This window comes from Schistocerca cancellata, chromosome 1 (genome assembly GCF_023864275.1).
Source record: "Schistocerca cancellata isolate TAMUIC-IGC-003103 chromosome 1, iqSchCanc2.1, whole genome shotgun sequence".
Taxonomy (NCBI): domain Eukaryota; kingdom Metazoa; phylum Arthropoda; class Insecta; order Orthoptera; family Acrididae; genus Schistocerca; species Schistocerca cancellata.
Window position 1 is genome coordinate 154,762,030 of NC_064626.1, and position 23,299 is coordinate 154,785,328.

At 38.0% G+C, this 23,299-nt stretch overlaps 1 protein-coding gene across 1 annotated transcript; it reads right to left on the reverse strand.

The window, feature by feature from the left end:
- Nucleotides 1-471: 471 nt before the first annotated feature.
- On the reverse strand, nucleotides 472-23,244 carry LOC126167411 (PRKR-interacting protein 1 homolog). Its single transcript, XM_049920475.1, has 3 exons — nucleotides 23,011-23,244; nucleotides 18,740-18,919; nucleotides 472-1,252 (listed from the first exon to the last, which is right to left on the reverse strand). The coding sequence occupies exons 1-3, from the start codon at nucleotides 23,113-23,115 to the stop codon at nucleotides 1,040-1,042; spliced, it is 498 nt and encodes a 165-aa protein (XP_049776432.1). The 5' UTR covers nucleotides 23,116-23,244; the 3' UTR covers nucleotides 472-1,039.
- Nucleotides 23,245-23,299: the final 55 nt, after the last annotated feature.

Consider the following 23,299-nt stretch of genomic DNA (forward strand, 5'->3'; position numbering starts at 1 on the left):
CCTTCTCTATTTCATTTTTTAAAACTACCCATTCATTTTCTACTGTATTCTTTTCCCTCTGCTAGGCAGTCATTGCCCAATGCTCCCTCTGAAACTCTCAACAACTTCTGGTTCTTTTGACTTATCCAAGTCCCATCTCCTTAATTTCCTACCTCTTTTGCAATTTCTTCAGTTTTAATCTACACTTCATAACCAATAAATTGCAGTCAAAGTGCACATCTGCCCCTGGAAGTGTCTCACAGTTTAAAATCTGGTTCTGAAATCTCTGTCTTACCATTACATAATCAACCTGAAGCCTTAGGTGTCCCCAGGTCTCTTCCATGTATATAACCTCCTTTCATTATTCTTAAACCACATGTCAGCAATGATTAAATTATTCTATCAGGTGGTTTCCTCTTTCATTCCTTTCTCCCAGTCCGTATTCGGAATGACATACCAAATATTAAAGTAGTGTAACAGACAAAAACAAGCTTATAATAATGAAATGAGATTTATTATGCCAAAACAACATCAGTGTATGTGGAGCTGAACTGCCACCTGTATGGCTATTAATGTCCAAAGCTGAATTTCCTTGCATCATCAAAACAATGAGTTGAAAATAAATTTGTAAAATCTTCCATAACTGTAAAACATATAGAAAAATACTGTCCAGAGGTCAGAGCTGATCCTGGGACCCATGTGCTTAATCTGTACAATTTTTACTAGTGGTAATATTTGGGAATGCTCATTTCCAAATTGCTAGTTGTTGGAAGCAAATAAAGAAATAATGTTGAACGAGCAAACATGAACATTTGTTTTTTGAGGGACTATTATTAGCTCACTCCACAATCAGTAAGAAATAATGATAATGACCTAGACATGGTACAGCAGTGAGATAATGACAGTTCTCATCTTGCAGAAATATGAAAATATATACCAGTACTGACTGATACATGAACATATGATTTTCTGCACAGAATACATAATATATGCTTCTCTTAGGACTATATTTTCATTTATCCTTACTGATTGCAAATGAGATAAAATTGAAAACCAGATATCATTTATTTTCTTCGTCACCACTGCTTCCACTTTCAGCACTGTATTCACTTGCAGAATTGCTGTTATCAGACTTGCTTAAGTTTTCACTCTTTGGGCGTTTTCGGGCCTTCTGTTTTTTCTTCAGTCTTTTTGCTCTTTTCTTTGCAGTCCTTTCTTCAGCAGCACGACGATGCTCTTCTAATTTCTGATGATAGGCTGCATCCATCAGATCCTGTATGAGCAGTAAGCCAAATTAAATACACTGAAATACAAACCAAATAGTAAGAAACAGAAAAGTAAGAATAAAAAAGTAGGAAATAGTGAACAACCACCAGAAGAAAAAAACAGTAACCACACACACTATATGGTGTCCCAAAAGGAATAGTTAATATCCAGAAGATGGGCTCTGAAATACATACCTTAAGAGTTGTGAGCACTTCTTCATCTTTGATACAGTCAAACAAATCTCTTCCACAGCAAGCTCTTTGCTTTCCATATTTTGAGGAGTAGCAGTATGGACCTAGTGCCCACAGCTCTTAAGGTATGATTTTTCAGAGCCCATGTTTACTGGACAATTTTTTCTTGTTTGAGTCCTTCTAAAATATGGAATGCTAAGAGTTTGCAGTAGAAGAGATTTGGTTCACAGTGTTGGAGATGAAGAAATGCCCGCAGCACTTAAGATACGCATTTCAGAGCCTATGTTTACTATACTTTTTTGCTTCGAATGATTGTTCCTGTCATATCCTCGACTACTGAATACACTGTTCGACATGGGTTCTATTTCTGATATTAAAGTATGTGCTTCTAGACCATTTTACCATGGGAAATTCAAATATGTAAACAAAATATCTTTGTCAGGGATACTTTTTATGTAATATGTATATATATGTATATTCACAATTCGTGGCAAACACAGAGACATTATAGAGAAATATGGGTATGTTGCAGCATCCAGTAGTGATAGAACGTGATAAGTTCTTGAGCAACAGCAGGTGGGAAGAATCAGACATCATTAGGTTATCCCCCGCCACACCTATGTCATTGAGACCACCTGAAACATCTCATTAACTCGAACGGCGACAGCCGGTCGCTGCCTTGGCAGTAAAGCTTCACACCTCCTAGGGGCAGTGCATCGAGTTTACAACAGTGGTGTTAGCCGCAATTTGTGTCAGTCTTAACGAGTGGGTGTTTTGGCTGACAAGTAACTGTCTGTCATATTTCCGAGCACGGTTGACTTTTTTAGTTCCTGTGTGTAAACTAATTGAGCCTGGTGCTGAAGGTAAAACGACTGCTTGTTTTTACACATCAGCGTTCCTCTAGTTCCCTACTATTAATTTAATACAGGTGTATTACCAAAGTGGTATTTTTAAATTTGCAGAAATGCCACGTCGTCGTGGATGTCGATATAAGCCGGACAACTTCTGCTACATCTGTGGGAAGTTCAGTTTTGCCAGAAATAGGAAGAAAATTTCTTCAGTCATAAAGAAAGCATACAAACATTACTTTGGAGTAGAGGTAGGAGACCAAGATAAAGAATGGGCACCACATTTCTGTTGTGCTACTAGTTACTGCAAACTAATTCAGTGGTGGAAAGGTAAAGAGAATGTGGCGTTGTTTGCTGTTCCCATGGTGTGGAGGTAGCCTAAGGACCCTGTTACTGGTTGTTATTTCTGTCTAACAAACATTCAGAGTTTTACAAACAAAAAGTCGAAGAGGCACATTGTTTACTCAGATCTGCCTTCAGCGAGAATGCCAGTGCAGCATTCCGACAACCTTCCAGTACCTTCAAGAGCTCGAGGTCAAATTCCGAGTGACAGTGAAATAAGTAGTACTGAAGAAATCACAGATGATGATTCTTTATATCACTGCACAAGTGAGTCATCGCTTCATTTGTTAACACAGGCAGATTTAAATGATTTAGTACGTGATCTAGGACTAAGTAAACAAAAGGCGCAGCTGCTTGGTTCAAGATTACAGGAGTATAATCTACTGCACCAAAGTACTAGAATCAGTTTGTTCAGGCACAGAGAACATGCCTTTATCTCTTATTTTTCAACTTATGAAGCACTGACATTTTGCAATGACGTAGCTGGCCTGATGAAAGTGCTGAACTTCACTTATATTTCACAGGAGTGGAGACTTGTCAGAGATGCATCGAAAACAAGTCTGAGGGGTGTTTTGCTCCACAAAGGAAATAAAATACCCTCTGTTCCAGTAGCTTACGCTAGTTTGACAAAAGAGAATTACGAATTCGTACAAAGAATGCTAAATTCATTGAAATACAATGAACACAAATGGAAAATATGTGCAGATTTCAAGGTAATTGCTATGGTACTGGGAATGCAACAAGGCTACACCAAGTATGCCTGTTTTCTTTGCGAGTGGGATAGTCAAGACTGAAATTCTCACTACGTGAAAAAAAAATAGCCTAGGCGAAGATGGAAAGTTGGCAAAAAGAATGTACAACGTGACAGTCTGGTAGCTCCTGAATATATACTACTTCCACCACTTCACATCAAACTTGGCCTGATGAAACAATTCGTGAGGGCCATGGATCCAACAGGCTGTGGGTTTGCATATCTAGCTAACAAATTCCCCTGCCTTTCAGCTGCAAAAATAAAGGAAGGTATATTTGTGGGCCCTCAAATCAGGGAGCTGCGAAAGATACAAATTTTGAAGCATGTTTAACCGAAAAAACCGCATGGGACTGTTTCAAGATGGTGTCGGAAAACTTCCTCGGAAGACGAAGAGCTACTAACTACAAAGCAATGGTGAAGGATATGATCTAAGCATATGAGGATTTGGGGTGCAATATGTCTTTGAAGGTACATATGATGGACTCTCATCTGGACCACTTCACAGACAGTTGTAGTGACGTATCGGATGAACATGGGGAAAGATTCCATAAAGACATTTCTACCATAGAAAGGCGCTATGAAGGGAAGTGGGTACCTTCTATGTTAGCAGATTATTGCTGGAATATCATTCGAGAGAAGAAAGATTCACAATACAAGAGAAAAAAGTGATGTGCATTACAAGGCAGTGGCTCATTGTTTGTCAGTTTTCTGTAATTTCTCATGTCAAATAAATGCTTCAAAGTGTATACACAAAGGTTACTGTGTTATATGTTGGATCCCACCCTCCATTAATGTGATGAACTTATAACATCATAAAGATGTGCATTTGTTTGTCAAATTTCACTGCACGTTTGCTGCACTATATCAGAAACTGAAAAGAGAAATAAAATTGTGATTACTCATAAACTATCCCTGACAGAAAAAAGCCAAAAACAGTTTTCAATTCAGCACTCAAAATACAACTAGAATCACAATATTTTTTATCAGAAATAGAAAAAAAAGTTTTTTTTTTTTTTGTTGTAGAACAGTGATATTTGTGTGAATGGAGGATTATCCCTTACTTTGAAACATTATCAGTTTCATGTTTGGTACAGATCACTGCCTACCCCTTGAGGTACTGCCTCTGTTAAAAGTAATGAGGTACGAGTTCTTGAGGCAGACAGATGTGTTGTTGGGTAAAGGATCTATGTGTATTATGAGGTCATGTACGGACTGCATGGCTGAAATGGTGCAGGATACTATGAAGTGTTCCTCGAGTAATGTGTCATTTATTTAAGAAAATATGTCTTTTGAACTTCATACAGTGTCAGTCCTTTGTCCACTGTCATGCGGGCATGACTAAAAAAGAGGGGTGAATTATAACTGCATGAATAGTGTGAATTTATGAACAGTAATCATGTAAATGACAAGTGAGAAAACTGAGGTTAGACAATTGGTGTTAGCAAGTGAATGAGGGAATGGTATTTAGTCCACAGCAGAGATCCATGCAATGTCACAACCCGTATGCATTCATTAAGAAATATCACAATGAACAGGTCCATGGAGGGTTGGCCGAATTAGTTCATCCTTAGAATATACAACATATAGTTCTTAACAGCATAAAAGCTACCATCAAGAAATAGAACATCCTGCAGAAACATCTTTGTGGAAAGCTTCATATTTTGATTACTGTTTCACAATTGAAATACACTATGTCCTTCACAAATTAAAAAATCTCAGAGAATAACATGATTATTGCTGTATCTGGCAATTCCGTGTACCAGCAACATGAAACATGAGAATGACTGGTAGGTTGCTGATGGTCCGGCTCTGCTGGTGACAACCTTGGCAGGACTGTACGTCAACATTACAGCTGATCACAACAGGCAGATTTGTTTTCAAGTGGAACCCCAGCAGATGCCACAGAAACAGGTGGCACATTACTACTTGCCTCTGTTGATCACCTGCCCACACATACACCAAGCAAATATCATTCGGCCTAAACTGTTCTTGAGTGACCGTCCAGTCACAGAGTAGCAGTTCTAAACTCAGCACCAGCCACAGAGATTCACCGCAGCATACTGCTGCAAGCAGCCAACAGTTGCAACTGGACCCCTTGCCTCTACTGATCTCAGTGTTCCTGGGACGTTGTGCCCCTCGGATGGTAGCCACCAGTTGACTCAGGTATTCTGATCTTGCTGATTAATCTTCACTAATGATAGACATCTGACTGGACTTATTCCAAGTGTTACTGACCTCTGCCAAGACATCTGACTGGACTTATTCCAAGTGTTACTGACCTCTGCCAACAAACTGATTAAGCCAGAGAGTATCATTCCATATTTAAAATTAAATCATGATGATTATTACGTGTATCAATGAAAATAACCAGTTTTTGAAAACATAATGTATCTCATCCCATCCAGTAAGACTCCCCTGACCCAGGGTTCTAGGTGACTTTTCCAAACTCTATACCTTTTCCAAAACCTCACCAGACCTTTCCCTTCCAACCTTCTGCCAGAATAAGGAGCTACTGGCTCCAAAAGCTTGTATATGTAATATATTTTTTTAAATGTGTGTTCCCCTGCCACCGGTTAGTGAGTAGATTTTTTTATCTATCCAATTACATTACAACAATATTGTGAAAAGGGTAGTTGCTGAGTCCAGGGGGTATACGCGGACAAGGAAAAAAAAATTCCGGATTTTTCCCAGATCACCCAGTTAAAAATACATTTTCTCTCAGGTGAAAATACACTTTTTCCATTGTAAGTGACAGTATACTTTCCGTCGGAGCTGTAAAACTTATCAATCCTTTGATTGGATATGGTTTTATACAGCTGCATAGAATTTCTCAGTACTTTAGAAAAACGAAACTTGGGGGGGAAAAAGCACGTTTTGGAAACATCTTTGATGTGCAGCAGCATGTATGATCTTTATTTTCGTATTACGAAAGTATAAATTCGAATTCCACCAACAGGAAAAGTTATTGGTTTAAGTTTATATATATAGTGTTGCTACAAGGAAAGCAAAGCTTTTGCATATAATAGTTGTCTTGAAGATTAATGAGCTACAAGAAAAGCTAAGCTTTCACACATAATGTTGATCTGTTTAGCGCATGTTACACTTTAAGATATATCACACAAATACGCCAGTAAAATTTTTAATGTCGACATAAATATCTGATCTTCTGGGCTCAAAATTCTGCTAAATGGCTCGTCATCAAAGAGTTGATTTTTAAATGAGAGCAAACACTCTATGATTTAAGAAATTAATTGTACATTCTTGCACATAGTTCATCTTGTGTAAAAGGAAATTTACTTTGAAAATAACGCTTTTTGAACCACAATTCGCAATATTTTCCTGCAACCTGTTAGAAATAGACTCATTTCAGCAGTTGCCAGAGAGAGCTAGGTAAGAGCCATCACTGCTCTTGTGCAGCTACGGCAATGTAGGAAGTCCGTATGTTCGTACGTGTAAAACATTAAAAGATCTTACTTACATTATATCATAAAAGAAACAAGTAATCAGAGGAAACTCCAGGAGCGTCGGAATTTCGTGAACCATACTAAAATGCATAATTCGCCTTAAAGCGCAGGTTCATATGTCCAGATTCCCAATGATGTAGGCCTTGACCTGATATTAAGCTTTTCGGGACATAAATTTTCTTGGAGCACCAGTACTGTATTACCTCATGTTTGGTTCTTTATTTGGCATAATGCCATATGTGCTAGAAGATGAAAATGTGCACCTGAAATGCAGTGAACGGTTGAAACTAGACAATAGTGTGGAATTAAACACTTCGTTTCAAATAAATTAACTGCCTCAGCAGGAAAGCTTAATAAAGGCCAAATTTCTTTAGTAAACCGACAAAAAACACGTCATTGTTCTGCAGGCAATTAATGCTTGACTGTCAGAAAGGTGGAAATAAAATAAAATCTGAAAACTAGTAACATATTTAAGCCTGCCATAATTATGTGAATGTATTTTAATTCACTTGATAGCTCCCAGCCACAGACATCCGTCTTGTTTTCATTTGACGTGAGAGCAGTAAACGAAGAGGAAACAAGAAAATCACCAAATGTGAACACAGGTCATGTGGAGACTAACACCCACCCCACTATAACCCAGACTGCTCTGTGCTGTTCATTTTGTAGTGCACATCTTTCTGAAGAGTCTGATACACAAAACATAAATCTTCGAGGAAATGTAAGACATGTTATTTGGTCTTAAGTGTGCCAAAGTTCAGTGCTACACCTCTTCAAACAACATTCTTACATCACATGTCACTGTATTTCGCTCTGTGGAACTCACGTGTATACTTCGTAATGGATGCCATCAAACTATTTCAGGACAGTGGAAATTTAAATGTCATGTAGTGCCTCTCCTGCTCCCAGTCGGCCAGTTTGACATCCTGCCGACACCCCCCCCCCCCCCCCTCTTAAAAAAAAAAAAAAAAAGAGAGAAAAAGATTGCAATTAATACTGGATGGGATTATTTGTAACCAGGAGAACAAGAACTCTTCAGAAAATCTGGACTCCTTTATTGCCTATTAGCTAATAACCTACTTTCTGTGTGACATAAAATTAAATATAGGCTACCAAAAAGCAGTAAAGACAAGAGACATGCAAGACAGTACACATTTCTTCAATCCTTAGGTCCTAGCAATTTTTCTCTCTAATCTTGCTACAGGTTTACATGACGTGCTTCCCTTTCTGCGAAAGAACTATCACCTCATCAAAGTTCATCAAACGTTTTGCTACATGAAAAATCGAAATGTCGTCGTCTAATACTGAAAAAGCTGTTAATACAAATAGTACCCAAGACTGGTGTGGTTTCTCGATCTGATTACATCTATTTTGTCACTGTGTGCTGGATAAAACAAAATAGGCCTTTCTAATATTGCAGCAATTACAAAAGTGTTACACACACCAAATAAGCGAGACTGTTTTGGCAATAATGATCACTTTTATAGTACGACAATATAATTCATGAAGTACCAATACGAAATACCTATCTGGCCTATTACAATCAATAAGCTTTATGTTAGGAAGTAGTTTCACATTTCATTCATACGCTTCAGTTTCTCATGCATGAGACGGAAAAGTGGTAGAACGAAATTTTTGTATAAATTTGGAATAGTCATATTCATCTATAATTTGTGTGATGTCACCATTTCTTCTCCTTCCTCGTTCTAACACACAATCTTGTCATCAGTAATTTTGTAACTATTCCTATCACTGTCAAAACTCATTCTCCAGTTACCTTTACTAACCCTGCCACAATCACCGGTTTAGTTATCCAGGATTATTCTCTGGTTAGGTGTTATTGTGTGTTCGTACTATGCGTTTTCTGCGTTACTCCCAGAATGGAACTTACGGGGCTGCTAGCCAGGGACTACAATTGGCCCTGTCTAGTGTAGCGATCTGGCCAAAAATTTTCTGTTAGAATTTCACTTTCTTGGATACACAGAGAAGATAATACATAATCTTCCTTACTTGTTATTCCTGTTAGTTGTTTATTTCCACTCTGGTAGTCTGAATCTATGGATTTCACTAGTAATTATAACAATGCTGCACATTTGCAAATCAAATCAACCACATAAACAAGCAGCAGTTGGCATTCACCGGTTTGGCTTTATTCCGTTCAGTTCGTATAACCCTGACCCGTTTTGTCTGCAGGAAAGTTCATTTCTAGATGTGATGATGATTCCCCTGGCAGAGACATCACAAACACTATGCACGCATTCAAAAATTAACTTATAATTCATTCAGAAATCAACTTAGAATGTGTTCAAAAATGTCCAAAAACCAGCAAGGGTGCGTTTCAAAATCATATGAATAATCGATAGACCGACGTCTGCTGGATGCTAGGTGCTTTGTAAAACAAGGTTTTTTTTCCCTCAAGAATACGAATTTTCCCCCTCCCCCCGAAATTGCCGCCCAGCTCAGATACCCCGGTTTGCCGCCTGCCCCTCTAGATCCGGGCCTGTCACGCACGCATGAATCAAGCAGCTTGGGCGCGCCGGTAAAATTTTTTCGGGTACCCCATGTTGCTGGTTGCTGCTACTGCTGCTTACACATCCAACAGTCACATTTATGTAGCCAGAAGCAGGAGAAGGTATTACTCATATGCGACTCAACTGCGTGTGTGCATGTGCCTGCTCGTGACTGCTTAAATGAATCTAATGTAAATGGTTGTGATGTCACGCTCACTGGAGGCAATTTGTTGTTATGAAGCATTGCATAGTCTTCCTAAAGCCTTTGCCATATTTCACTGTTGGCAGACACTTGTACGTGCACTGTGTTATTTTATATGGTGCATTTGCTTTGCAATTTAAGTTTTATTTTCGTTTTTGTTTTTTTTTCTCTCCTTCATGTTTTAATGCTGCAGTATTATTCTGCAGTAGTGGGATACAGTAATATCCTTTGTTAGAATATTGGTTTTTACCAGTCAAAATTACAAAAATTTAACTGAAAACTGAAACAACAAAAAATTCCCAGGTTTTTCTTGGTTTTCTCCCGGATGAAAAAACTCCCAGGTTTTTCCCGGATCTCCTGGTTGTCCCAGGTCATATACACCCTGAATACGTCACCAACTGGTGCACAAGCTGATCATTCAAGGAGGCAGCAACCCAAAATTCAGGTATCAGTTAGGACTTAAAGTAAAAATCTCAATCAAAAATCAATCTCTCTCTCTTCCCAAACACATATATAAATATTCATATTATTAAAATAAAAGTCATTTTATAGGATGAACCTAAAAGTACTCGGAAAAATATTTAAATAGCTTCTTGAATTCATTTGTGGCTGGTGAGTTACTGGCAGCATTGTTAGACTGCGGTTTTCTGCTGGATGAGAAAATTTTGGGTTTTTCCCAGATCTCCCGGTTGTCCTGGGTCGTATACAGCCTGTGAGCCACAACAGTAAGACTGTCAGAAAGTGAGCTTTCAACCAACAAGGCCACACACACACACACACACACACACACACACACACACACACACACAGACTCTGGCATCTGGAGCCAGACTGCAGTAGCAACTATCCTTTTCATAATATTATTACATTCCACCTGGATTTTCCACTGTTCAGTTACATTATGATTATTATATGTGTATTGCCACATTTAATTATGTCCTAAGGGACATAGTGTGTGAACTCTTAATTGTATGTGTTTTTGGAATAAAGTACATTATTATTACCTGGGAATCTTGTTTGCATGTGTAGACTCTCTCAGTTCATCACAGTTATAATACTAGGACTCAAAACAATTTCTGCAAACTTTTCAATAGTTTTACATTGATACAGAAAGAAGTCAGATATTTGGGTACAGATGTATTCAACAATACATCACAGTATATTGAAACGTTTTGTAGAGTGTAAGAGTATCTTCATATGGACCCTTGAAACCAATGTATTTCATTTTAATGCATATTATCATCATACAAGGTGTTTCAAAAAGATTCATCCAATTTTGCGAGACAATATCTTCCACCTGACTGGAGGTAGAAACTTTGAGTAAATTTTAACCTATGTGCAGAAGTATAATGTTTTTATCTGGTAAAAGTGGCATCCGTTTTTCCAAGGGTATACCTTATTAAATGCATGCTCGTACAGCCTTGGGGTGTGTTTTTACAATTAAGTTCAGGATCAAAAAGTTGATTTATCTTTCACAAATGTCCCATGAGACCACTACTGAATGCATAACAAATGTATATGAAACTACTGTCCCTGCTGTTGCTATGCAGCATTGCATCCAAAACTAATGTAAGGGGAGGCACGTAAATGGAGTTCCTCACAAATGCCAGCAAAAACAAATTACATACCATGAGATCAGGTGTGCCAATGTGAGATCTGCTCACCCCTTATGGTTTACCCATTGTTGAGACAGCTCATAGGTATTGAAATGCTGTTACAAGCAGGTATCAGTGTGGGGGTGCTACATCTTCATGAAAAATGAAATTTCAGAATGTTATCACAATTGTGGGATTGCAACATATCGAGGTATATGATATATATGACATATCCAGGTATATGATTACCGTAACTGTCTGTGAATGAGCTAGTTAGCTGCACCAGGGAGACCCCTACCAGCAGGCACACAAACCAGCAACTTGCAACTAGCAGCAAGGTAAACTTCTAGTCCTGATATAAAAGTTTAAATTTACCCCAAGTTTCTATTTTCATTCATGTACGAGATAGAGTCTTATGAGACCAGATGAATCATTCTAAACATAATGTATATTGTTTCATATCTGTAAGACATTCTATTGTACTGCACTTAAATAAAATGTACATCTTTGACTTCTTTCCACATTAAAGAGACTCAGCGACATATGTATCATAACAATTCATGTAATGTAATTATTGCACAATGTGTTAAAACACTTCTTTGGCTTTTTCTCCACAATAAGATTCCAAGTAAAGAAAGTAGGATGCAGTATACCAGTTACTGCCATAGTCTTTAGTGATTAAGATTTAGAGAAAACAACAATAATAAATGGCTTGTTATGATTACAGTGCACAACTAATAATGATGAAATATCGTTTTCAGAGACCTAGCAGAAAATACTCATCACTTATGATTGTTTTAAGTCATACATCAAAACATTTTTGGACTTTGCAAGAAGCAGATGAACCAAATGGTGCGGACAAGTTTTACCACAAAATGAGGAAGATTAACATGAGGGATAAAAATGTTGTAAACAAGGAAAAGAGAAAACTATTCAATGCAAAGGAGTAAAACTGCACTATTATATGCCCTGTTAAATTTTAAACTTTGTTATTAAAATATAAAACACTTCAAAGATGGAAGGAAAAGGAAGTGTCGAGAATAAAAATCAAATGTATTCAGGACCAATACATTTTTAATACTAAGAGAGAATAGTTTCATAGACAACTTGTAACTACACCATCAATGATTGTGTAGAATGAAACCTGCTCTAATTCTGATCTGATTTCATGTTCCATCCTTTCTATTATTTGTAAGCAGTTCTATCTTTACAGCATCATTGTCTGACAAATGTTTGTAATGATGTCTGTCTTTCAAAGTCCCAATTTTACAGTTGCTTGGTGATAACTCTGGAATACAGGTGAAGGAGCTAGGACAATTTAGCCAAATATCTGCTGGAAAAATTGGTATTAATCCTGGTTTTAAAATGCTACAAATGAAAATTTCCCTTTTATGCTGGAGTGCCCCTTGAAATTTTTGCTGTTGGTTCAGCAAGTATCTTCCTGTAGCATTGTGTATAGACACATTCGCCAGGTCCCAAACTAATAAAAATAATGGCAATGTATCTGAGCTCCAAAGAAGGTGTATATCACTATGATAGCAGTATCCAAAGAAATATATCGGAATCTAATTTGTGAGGATCTAACTTAGGAAATTACTACATTCAGTATTATGTTGGTCCAACCAGAAAAGAACATCTACATCTACAAATATACTCCGCTAGCCACCAAGTGGTGTGTGGCAGAGGGCACAATTCACGCCAAAGTCATATTTCTCCCCCCTCTATTCCACTCTTGGATCGTGTGAGGAAAAGACGACTGTCTGAACACCTCAGTATGAGCTCTAATTTCCCTTATCTTTGAATGGTGATCATTGTGCGATATGAAAGTTGCTGGTAATAATATATGCTCTACATCCTCGATGAGGATCGGATTTCAGAATTTAGTGAGCAGCCCCTTCCATTTAGCGTGCCGTCTATCTTCAAACTTTCTATGAGATTTGTAACGCTCTCGCGATGGCTAAATGTACCAGTCACGAATTTTGCTGCTCTTCTTTGCACCTTCTCAATCTCTTGAATCAGACCCAACTGGTAAGGGTCCCATACAGATGAACAACACTCTAATACTGGACGAACTAACGCATTGTAAGCTATTTCCTTTGTTGAAGGATTGCATCACTTCAGGACTCTACCAATAAACCGCAATCTAGAGTTTGCTTTACCCAATACTTGTGTAATCTGATCGTTCCATTTGAGACCATTTCGAATAGTCACACTCAGATACTTGACGAATGTTACCACTTCCAAAGACTGGGCATTTATTTTGTACTCATACATTAATGGGGATTTTCACCTTGTTATACAAAGTAGATTACACTTACTAATATTGATAGATAACTGCCAGTCATTACACCACACATTAATTTTCTGCAAATCCTCATTGATTTGTTCACAACTTTTGTGTGATACTACTTTTCTGTAGACTACAGCATCATTGGCAAACAGTCTGATGCCGCTGTCAATACCATTAACCACACCATTTATGTAAATCATAAAAAGCAGCGGACCTATTATGCTGCCCTGGTTACGCCTGAAGTTAAGCTAGTTTCTGTTGAAGTCACCCTGTTCAGGATGACATACTGCTCCCTTTCTGTTAGAAAATTTTCTATCCAACAACATACGTCATAGGATAGACCGTAAGCACACACCTTTTGAAGCAAGCGACAGTGCGGAACTGAGTCGAATGCCTTTCGAAAGTCGAGAAATATGGCATCAACCTGGCAGCCGGTATCTAGAGCCTGTTGTGTATCATGCACAAAGAGGGCCAGCTGTGTCTCGCATGACCGCTGTTTCCTAAAACTGTGTTGGTTTCTGCAGACGAGCTTCTCAGAGTCTAGAAAGGTCATTATGTCTGAACACAAAATATGTTCCACGATTCTACAACAAATTGAGTCAGCAAAGCTGGCCGGTAATTTTGTGTGTCCGATTTCCTACCCTTTTTATAGGTTGCTATGACCTGGGCCTTCTTCCAGCCCCATGGAACTTTACTCTGTTCCAGTGATCTCTGATAGATGATGGATAAGAATGGTGCTATATTTGTAGCAAATTCAACATATAGTCTTACGGGAATGCCGTCTGGGCCAGATGCCTTCCTGGCATCTAAGGATCTTAACTGTTTTACAATCCCAGATACACTAAACACTATGTTAGCCATCCTTGCGTTTGTTCGATAATTGAAAGGAGGAATGGTGCTGCAGTCCTCTACTGTAAGCAAGTTTTTGAAAGCTAAGTTTAGAATTTTGGCCTTCTGTTTATCATTGTCAGTTACATGACCTGTACTGTCAGCAAGAGAAGGTTTTGAGTGATTTGTGGCGTTCATAGATTTTACGTATGACCAAAATTTTTTGAGGTTATTTTTAGAATCTGCAGATAAAATATTGCTTTCAAATTCATTAAAAGAATCTCTCATTGTCCTTCTGACAGCTGCTTTCATTTAGCATAATTTCTATTTGTCAGTGCGGCAGTGACTATGTTTAAAATGACTGTGAAAAATTCTCTGCTTTCTCAGCAACTTCCTAATATGTTTGTTGTACTAAGGTGGATCCTTTCCTTCCCCTATATTTTTGCTAGACACATACTTCTCTAGCACATGGTGGATAATACCTTTAAATTCCAACCAAAGATGCTCAACATCTTTGTGTCCCGCAGAGAATGCTTGGAGCTAATCATGAAGATACTCATTAATGACACTTTTATTTGCTTTCCCAAACAAGAAAACTCTATGCTGTTTCTTTGGTTTTTTTGCTACTTCCACTGACATAGAAGCCACAATGACATTATGGTCGCTAATACCTTCTTCTGGATTAACTTCCTCAGAAAGATCAGGTCTGTTTGTCGCCAAGATATCTAATATGTTCCCATCTTGAGTTGGTTTTCTAACCAACTGCTCAAGGTTGTATGTTGAAAGTGCTCCTACAATAATTTCACACAGATCTTTGCTGCTGCCCCTTGTGATAAATGTGTATTTTTCCCAGTCAATGGATGCCAGACTAATGTCTCCACCTATAACTAATGCATAATTCGGATATTTATTTCCTATGTACTCAATACTTTCCCTGAAACTTTCTGCGGCGTTTGTTGCGAATGCTGGTGGTCTATAAAAAACATCCTAATACAATGGTCAATACTTGTCTGATTCACCGCTTTATCCAGACTATTTCACAGTCCAGCCCAGTATTGATCTCAACTGTGTTTAAACAGCTTTTAACTGCAATGAACACACCACCTCCCATAGCATCAGTCCTATCCTTGCTAAACATTGTCCAATCCGAGTTCAAAATTTCACTGCTTTCTATATCTGGTTTCAATCAGCTTTCGGTACCTAATACAATATTGGCATTGCTACTGTTTATTTCGGAGGGTAACTCGGGGATCTTGCTACAGACACTTTGACAATTTATTAACATGAGATTAAGCATATTTAAATCCTTTGGCATGACCTGTTTAGGTGAACTAACAATTTTTACAGTTGGCACACCCACATCAGTTAAATGAAGTGATAATTTTTCAGGCTAACGGTTTGTTTCCCGTGGGGAGGAACCTAATCTAAAAAAAAACCATGTGCACACCCCAAGTACTGTGCTACCAATGTAGCTGCTTCCTGTGTGTAGGGCAGATCTCCTACAGGTGTTTTAACTCTTCCTGGGTAAGCATCCATGTGAGGCTCCTTATATATACTAACACCCCTACATTTCGGACATCATCTAAACAAATACAGAAGAAATTAAAGTGAGTAAATGGTGCAATAGCCAATGCAGCCTGGATGAACTGACTGGGACACTCCTCACTATAGGTGGAGGGTGACCGCACATGACAGCCCAAAATTCACCTTATAGTGTACATCCTTTTTTTCAATGTTGAAATGCAACATGAAAAGCCTTGGTGCATTCACAATCAACACAAAGTTTACGCATATCTCATTCCAATTCCTGTAGATGTAAATTAGTGCAATTTGAACACAAGTGAAGAATTCAAAAGTATGCAAATTTTTCAATATTATCATGAAAAGGTTACTCGAGGTCCCTTGTAGCTTACAGAATGGTATTTTGAGTGAAACTAATAGTTCGGTAACTGATATTTTTACATTATTGAAAGATTATTCAATTCCTGACACATGGTGGTACAAGGGTACAGTGCAAGCCTCTACTTAAAAAGTTGTGTGTACTTACAGTACCCTCCCTATACATACACAAATGTTTGTTGATGATCAGCGTTAAGCTCGGAGGGAGACCTACAAACTAACAGCACCTGCCACAGTTACAACAAACACACAACTGTGGGACACTTCATATAGAGTGAGCAAAATCATCTTGTATTTAAAGACATGTGAGTCACAATGGTGTCATAATTTACAATGCATTGGCAACATACAAAGGGGTTCAAGAAAAAACATCTTTTAGAGCAGAATTAAAGACATTTCTAATGGAAAAGTGTTTCTACAATGTAAGTGAATATGTTAACTTACAGAAATACTTGGACCTTGTTTATTGTATAAAATAATACACCTCTATTTATAACAGGTACATTATTTTTGCTGTGTGTGTCTTCACAAGAATGCTTCTGCTGTTGCTATCCTGTTTTTTGTTTCAGATGCAGTTGCAATACATCACCTCATGGGCGGAAATCAGTTACATGAATAGTTTTCAAGGAAGGAGTGTTAGCAGTTGTTTATGTATTCTCATAGTATAGATGACAGTGCACTGCACTGGTCAGCCTTTAGCTTGGTTCAGTTCTTACTACCATCACATGTCAAATTTTTGTATCACTCTCTCTTTTGTTTTTAAGAAATGAAACAAAGCACACATTTGGAGACACCACCTCTGGCGGGCATCTTGAATTTGGACACGCAATGGCTTGAATGGCAACTCCGATGCTGATTATCTTGGAAACAATGCAACATATAGAATTTTTTTCTTAACAACTATTTCTCAGCACAACCTACCTTGTAATGCTCTTATAGGATTTGCACACTGTTTCTGACCAACCTCCATAGCTAACTTTCATGATTTAGCAATGTTACTGTCCATACTTCTTGTGCACAATTTAAGCTAATTGTAGACTACAGATATGTTTGCTTTCATTGATAGTTTTTTTTTAAATATATAATTAGTATATCAAGCAAGGCAGCATAGTATTAAGGCACTGGATTTGCACTTGACAAGAGAGGGGTATGAACCTGTACCTGGCCATCCTGACTTGGGCTTTGCATGGTTTCTCCAAGTTGCTGGGGTGAATGCAGGGTTTGTTCCACTGTAAAGGCCATGGCTGACTTCTGCCTCATCCTTGCCTAATCTGATTCAAGTCTGTATATGTGTAAGTTATATCTGATATATATGTGATTTGCCCTGTACAGTTGCGTAGAATGGTCAAATGAGGAATAAATAAATAGACCTGCCCTATTCAGGAGGCAATAAGCTAAAAGTAATTGCTCATGGCAATTTTTGCAATGAATGTTGCAATAAGTGGGGAGGCAGCTATAGGCAGGGGAGTGGAAATTTCGACTGTCCATTGTCTTATGGGGCACAACCAAATCTCAAGTTTTCTTCTAAATTTTAATACTGTATAAGCAAAAACACTTAGCAGGTAAAAACACACACACACACACACACACACACACACACACACACACAGAGGACAGTATGGATAACTTGTTAAAGTACACCTAACAATTGCTGAAGGACATTAGAGATTCATCTGATTATAAGGAACAGCATACATCCGATTACCACAGTTTCTCTGCCACTGAACACATTAAAACATCTGATATTATAAATCTGAAACAGACTGTATATACAAAATACAAAAGTTCAAAAAATGTCCGACACATGGCACTTCATCTGATCAGAATAGCAATAATCAGCATAATAAAGTAAGACAAAGCAAAGATGATGTTCTTTACAGGAAATGCTCAATATGTCCACCATCATTCCTCAACAATAGCTGTGCCCATGTGAACGACAAGAAGACATCTTCCACTTGAAACACACACTATGATAAATGACATTAAAATATTTTAAGTATGTATCTGTGTGCCACAGTGACCGTAAATATGACTACCGTCATAATGCTACAATAAAAATAATCAATTTTTTATAATATAATATAATTGGATAGATAAAAAATCTACTCATCAAGCAGTGGCAGAACAGGCACATAAAAGAAGGTTATACTTATGCAAGCTTTCGAAACCAGTGGCGGCTCCTTCCGGCATCAGGTGGAGGAAGAGAGGTGAAGGAAAAGAACTGGAGTGGTTTAGGAAAAGGGGTAGATTTTGGAAAAGTCACCCAGAACTGCGGGTCAGGGGGGACTTGCTGGATGGGATGAGAAGGAAAGACACTCCTCATCCCGTCAGGTAAATCTCCCTTGTCCCAAGATTCTGAGTGACTTTTCCAAAATCTACTCCTTTCCCTAAACCTCTCCAGTCCTTTTCCGTCACCCCTCTTTCTACCGCTTATGTCTGAAGAAGGAGCCGCTGGCTCTGAAAGCTTGTGTTAAGTGTAACCTTTTTTTATGTGCGTGTTCTGCCGCTGCTTAGTGAGTAGATTTTTTTCTCTCTCCAATTACATTATACTTTAATAAGGTGTAAGAGGAATACCTTCTCAGCTCTTTCTTGGATGAATTTCTGCCTAGCATACTCCTTCCTGCGTAGATGTCTGTAGACGTGAAACTCTCCACTCCCTGCACCTGCACTGGAGCCCATAACATTCCGCACAAAATCGGGCACATGGGGCATGCTCTTGTCCTTTGGCCTTTCAGGAATTGTGACAGGCTTGTCCTGCAGTTTAAGAGACATCTGTATAAATGTAGCTAACAATGATGCAACAAAGCTTGTATTGAAAGAAAAAATAGTCAATACAGAACTTAAAAGTACACAACCTAAATTCTGCAGAAAATACTCTGGAAATAATAAGTTTGTATTACTATTAATTTTTCTGCAAGGATAGAGAGGGGGTGGGGGGGGGGGGGAGGGAGGGAGGAACGAAGAGTTTATCAAACAGACATGAAACTATGGCAGCCTTAAAAGAGAATACCATTGCATCACCAAAACATGCCGATGAAATACACTGCAATTGCATGTCAAGAACAATTTCCAAAGTGGCACAAAAAGTAGATTAACTGAAGCGTTCAATATCACTTAATTTACTTAAAGCTGAACTGTAAACTTTCAACATTAACTGGTCCTCAATCGAAACATGTATCACTGAATATCGGCTTTGACCAGTGATGTGACAGTGTTGTGTCATATGGGTGGTGGAGCATTTTGAAATGGATTGTGTTTGATGAGGTCATGTTGGAGTATGTGGTGGTGCTCTGTAGCATTGAAAGTAGTTGTTTTGATATTATTTTAGAATTATGTCAGTGAGTCATTGGACTGCTTGACTGACGTTTGCTAGGAATTGTATTGCACATGTGTGGGGTAGTGTCTTGTTTGTGCACTATTTTAAAGTCAGCTGTAGCTGGCTATAGATTTGTTTTTAGCTTTGGATTTATTGTTTCAGTGCATTATTTAGACTTGGAGATTTAATTTTTTTTAATTTGTTAGTTATGAAAATGACTATGAAGTTTACCAACATGTCATTCTACACTGCAAAGTGTGCTCATACAAAGACAACTATTAAATTCAAGACACAAAGGAATTTATATTTAGCAACTATTGGGCATTGATTTACATCAATGGGGAAAATATGCCTTTCGTCAGACCCAAAATCTCAACTTATCTGCATACTAATGATGTGCTACCCCTGCCATTATTCTCTTTACTTGTGGCATTTTGCTGTTTCCTGTAAGAGTTTGAGCATGGTGTGCATCTGCACTGAAGGGGTCATTGGCTAGCCTAGCCTTAATTATATATGTGGTGCCTGTCCTTTTGGACATGTCTGAAAGAACAGACACCACCTACATAAATTTTTGCAGTTGTTTGGTTTCACTGTCAAATATGCAATGCATTACATTTGTAATGATTTTAACCAATTTGGTATCGAAGCAAGTCTAGATTTACAGCAGGAGGAGGTTGAGTGGGTAATATAACACGCACAATGTATTAGTTCATTTTATATTATTCTTTACTACAGAATACTTAACTTAGATGCATTCCATGTCAACTTCAATGACAATCTATATTCATTACTGTCTTTGAGTACAAGAAGAACTGTAAACTTGATTAGTATTGGAGGACAGTCACAGACCAATCTACATTTAACTTAAAAACTTTGGTACACAGTTTTGAGGAATAACACTATTGTTGCGAGATCTGAATTATGTTGATGCTGCTGTCTTGTAAGCAGACATCCAGCAGGAGCGGCGTATGTCTTCGTACATGCCTCTCATTTGTGGTAGTTGTCTTTAGCTTGTGACGCCGTCGTGAGGTAGCAACTGTAACCTGGGTCCTCATTCTTTGGATGAAACCAGAATCAAAGTTGCCAAGTCTCAGACAAGGGACAAGTATTGTTGCTGGGAAAATGTCTGGCATCCGTTTAGAGAGGGCTGCATGGTTTTGGGAGTCTAGGCTGGCCATGTGAGATAGAGTTGCTAACATATTATTTTTGCTATTGCTATTCAATTGAGTTTTGTGCTCATGAGACGGGTTTTTGTGATTGTCCTATGTTAGATTGGCTTTCTTTTTGTACAGAGGTTTATTCAGAGTTTATTAAGTACAGTGGATGGTTAGAAGGGGGGAGGGGGGGAGGAGAAGGGTGGAAATTGATGAGCCTGCTTGTGAGAAGGTGAAGTGAGGGGCAGGTAGTGGTTTTGTGGAAACATTGGTGTGAGAGGGCTGTTGTTTCAGTGGCTCAGTGCTCTGAGTTAGTTTTTAGGGCGGTGGTTTGACGGACAAAACTGATATTAGTTCTATTAATTGAGGAATACATCGAGGAGGGGTCCATATTGTTTCTGGTTTCAAGACTTAGTTTAGTGTGGAGTTTCTGAAGACTGTATGTTGAATGTGTGGCAGGGAGGCGGGCAGTATTTAATTTAGAATGGGTATATTGATAAAGTTAATTTTGAGTTTGAGTGTAGTGGGTCTATGATCATACCATCTCTGTGAGGAAAGTTGGGAGGGAGGTGTGGGTTTATGATTGTGTAAGGTATGAATGACTATGTAATTTTTGTTAACAATATTTTTATTTGGATATTGTATTTGGGATGAGTGAGGGGGTGGTGGTGGTTTGGAAGGAGTGTGCACCAGGTTAGACTTATCTACCAGCTGACTTGTTGGTAAGCATGTTTTATGGTTTTATTTGCTCTTTATCACAGTATGTATGGTATTTACATTCATCTGCATGGTTGTGAAATTGATGATAATGTAATTTTTATCAATTTTTGGGTTTGTTAGTTGAAGGTAATTTTGTTTGATTGTGAGTGTTGGGTTTTGTGGGGTTTGTCCCTCCTAAATTTGAAAGGTTTGGTTTTCGATAATAGATACATGAGCGAGTTTTGGTTTCTTACCATTGGAGACTTCATTTAGTTAAATTGGACAAGTAAAGGTTTTGATACTGAACTGGGGGAGCTGTGGGTAGTTTTGTGAACTTAGTTCTAGCTACATAGGTTAAGTGAAATTTATGATACCAGTTTTTGGAGATTAATTTGTGGTTGCTGTAATATGAGTTAATTTTCACTTTTTGTATTTATTGAGATACTGTTTGTTGCTTAGGATTTTGTGCGCTTGATTTTTGAAGTTTTTGTTTAGGTATGTCTTAATTAGAAATCAGATGTATTTTGTTATTCCTCTGCTGAACCCCCTAATTTCCGGAGCTGTCCCTTTAGTTTAATTTTACTTTTCCAATTAAATATATTTCATATTATTTTGTTTGAACATGTCTTTAATGTGTGATTTTATGGCTGCTATATGGTATAAGGCCAAAATGTGGTGGTGCTCGCCTTCTTGATGATGTCAGGGGCCAAAGCATTACAGTAGATTCTACCATCTGAGATTTCATAGATGCATTTGTTGACATTGACAACTGGAAGGCCACATTCCAATCTACCTACACTTTGGGCTATGTTGCTTGCACTTTCACTGCAAAATATAGACATGAAAACAGATATAGAGAGTGTTCTCTCTCCTTTTTCTGTTTGCTTACATATGAATGACACAATTATCACATTTGGCCTATTGGACTATCTGTAGATTCAGCTGATCCATAACTTTTAAGATGATTTTGATCTTAATGGATATATCTTACTTCAAGTCTATGAATGTAGTTGACACGAACAAAGCTAGTAAATTCCAAGAATGCAAGAGAAACATCAGATGAATTTGCATCAAACTATGAATGAAATTTCAAGTTCACAAGGAATTTGAACAGTGGGCCACACAACTGCTTACATAACGATGTGTGACTTTCACACACAGTAAATATTGTTCTTGACTCACACTCTGCGTGATGGCGAAGGTATTGTCTTACATGAATTTTTGTTGTGAAGCTGCTCAAGTATGATGCAGAGGATGTCTTTCATAGATACGAGAAGCTACAACAGGTTAATAATTTTCTTGGTTCAATTGGAAAAGTAGTGTATATGAAAACAAGGATTCTGTTTCGAGTCACAGCTCTGCAACACGATTATTCATATATTTATATCTGACCTCTGAGGAATTGTCGGCGTATTAAATGGGGGTGGGGGGGAGGGGGCAGTGTGCGCGTACGTAAAAATGAGACATCAATGAGATTCAGAACTAAGTACTAAACTAAAATTAATGTTTCATTCCACTTGCATTGCACTAAGCCGCCTTCACTAGAATATCTTATGTATCTTTTTTCCCACAGTATGACTGTCAATCAATAAAAGACAAAAATGAATGTCATAAACAGTAAGCTTTTGTACAATATTACAATATTCAGTTCTCTAGGAAGTAACCTCTTTACATACCGGATTTTTCATCAATTTCTCTAACTTCAATCTTTGAATTTCTAAGGGTGTCTTAGCTATGAAAATTTTATCGTCTTCATCTTTTTGTTTGTTATCGCTCTCCATGTCTTCCGTTCGCTATAACACAGAACAATCCATTCGCTATACGTCAAAATTAAAACACAATGTACCGCGCTGCATCTCCCCAATCCCCAAGTATAGACTATAAAAGTATGAAGTAAACAAAACAGTAAATTTGTACAAAGATGTTACAAGCAAAGATGGAACCAAAGCCCGGTACACACGCAAC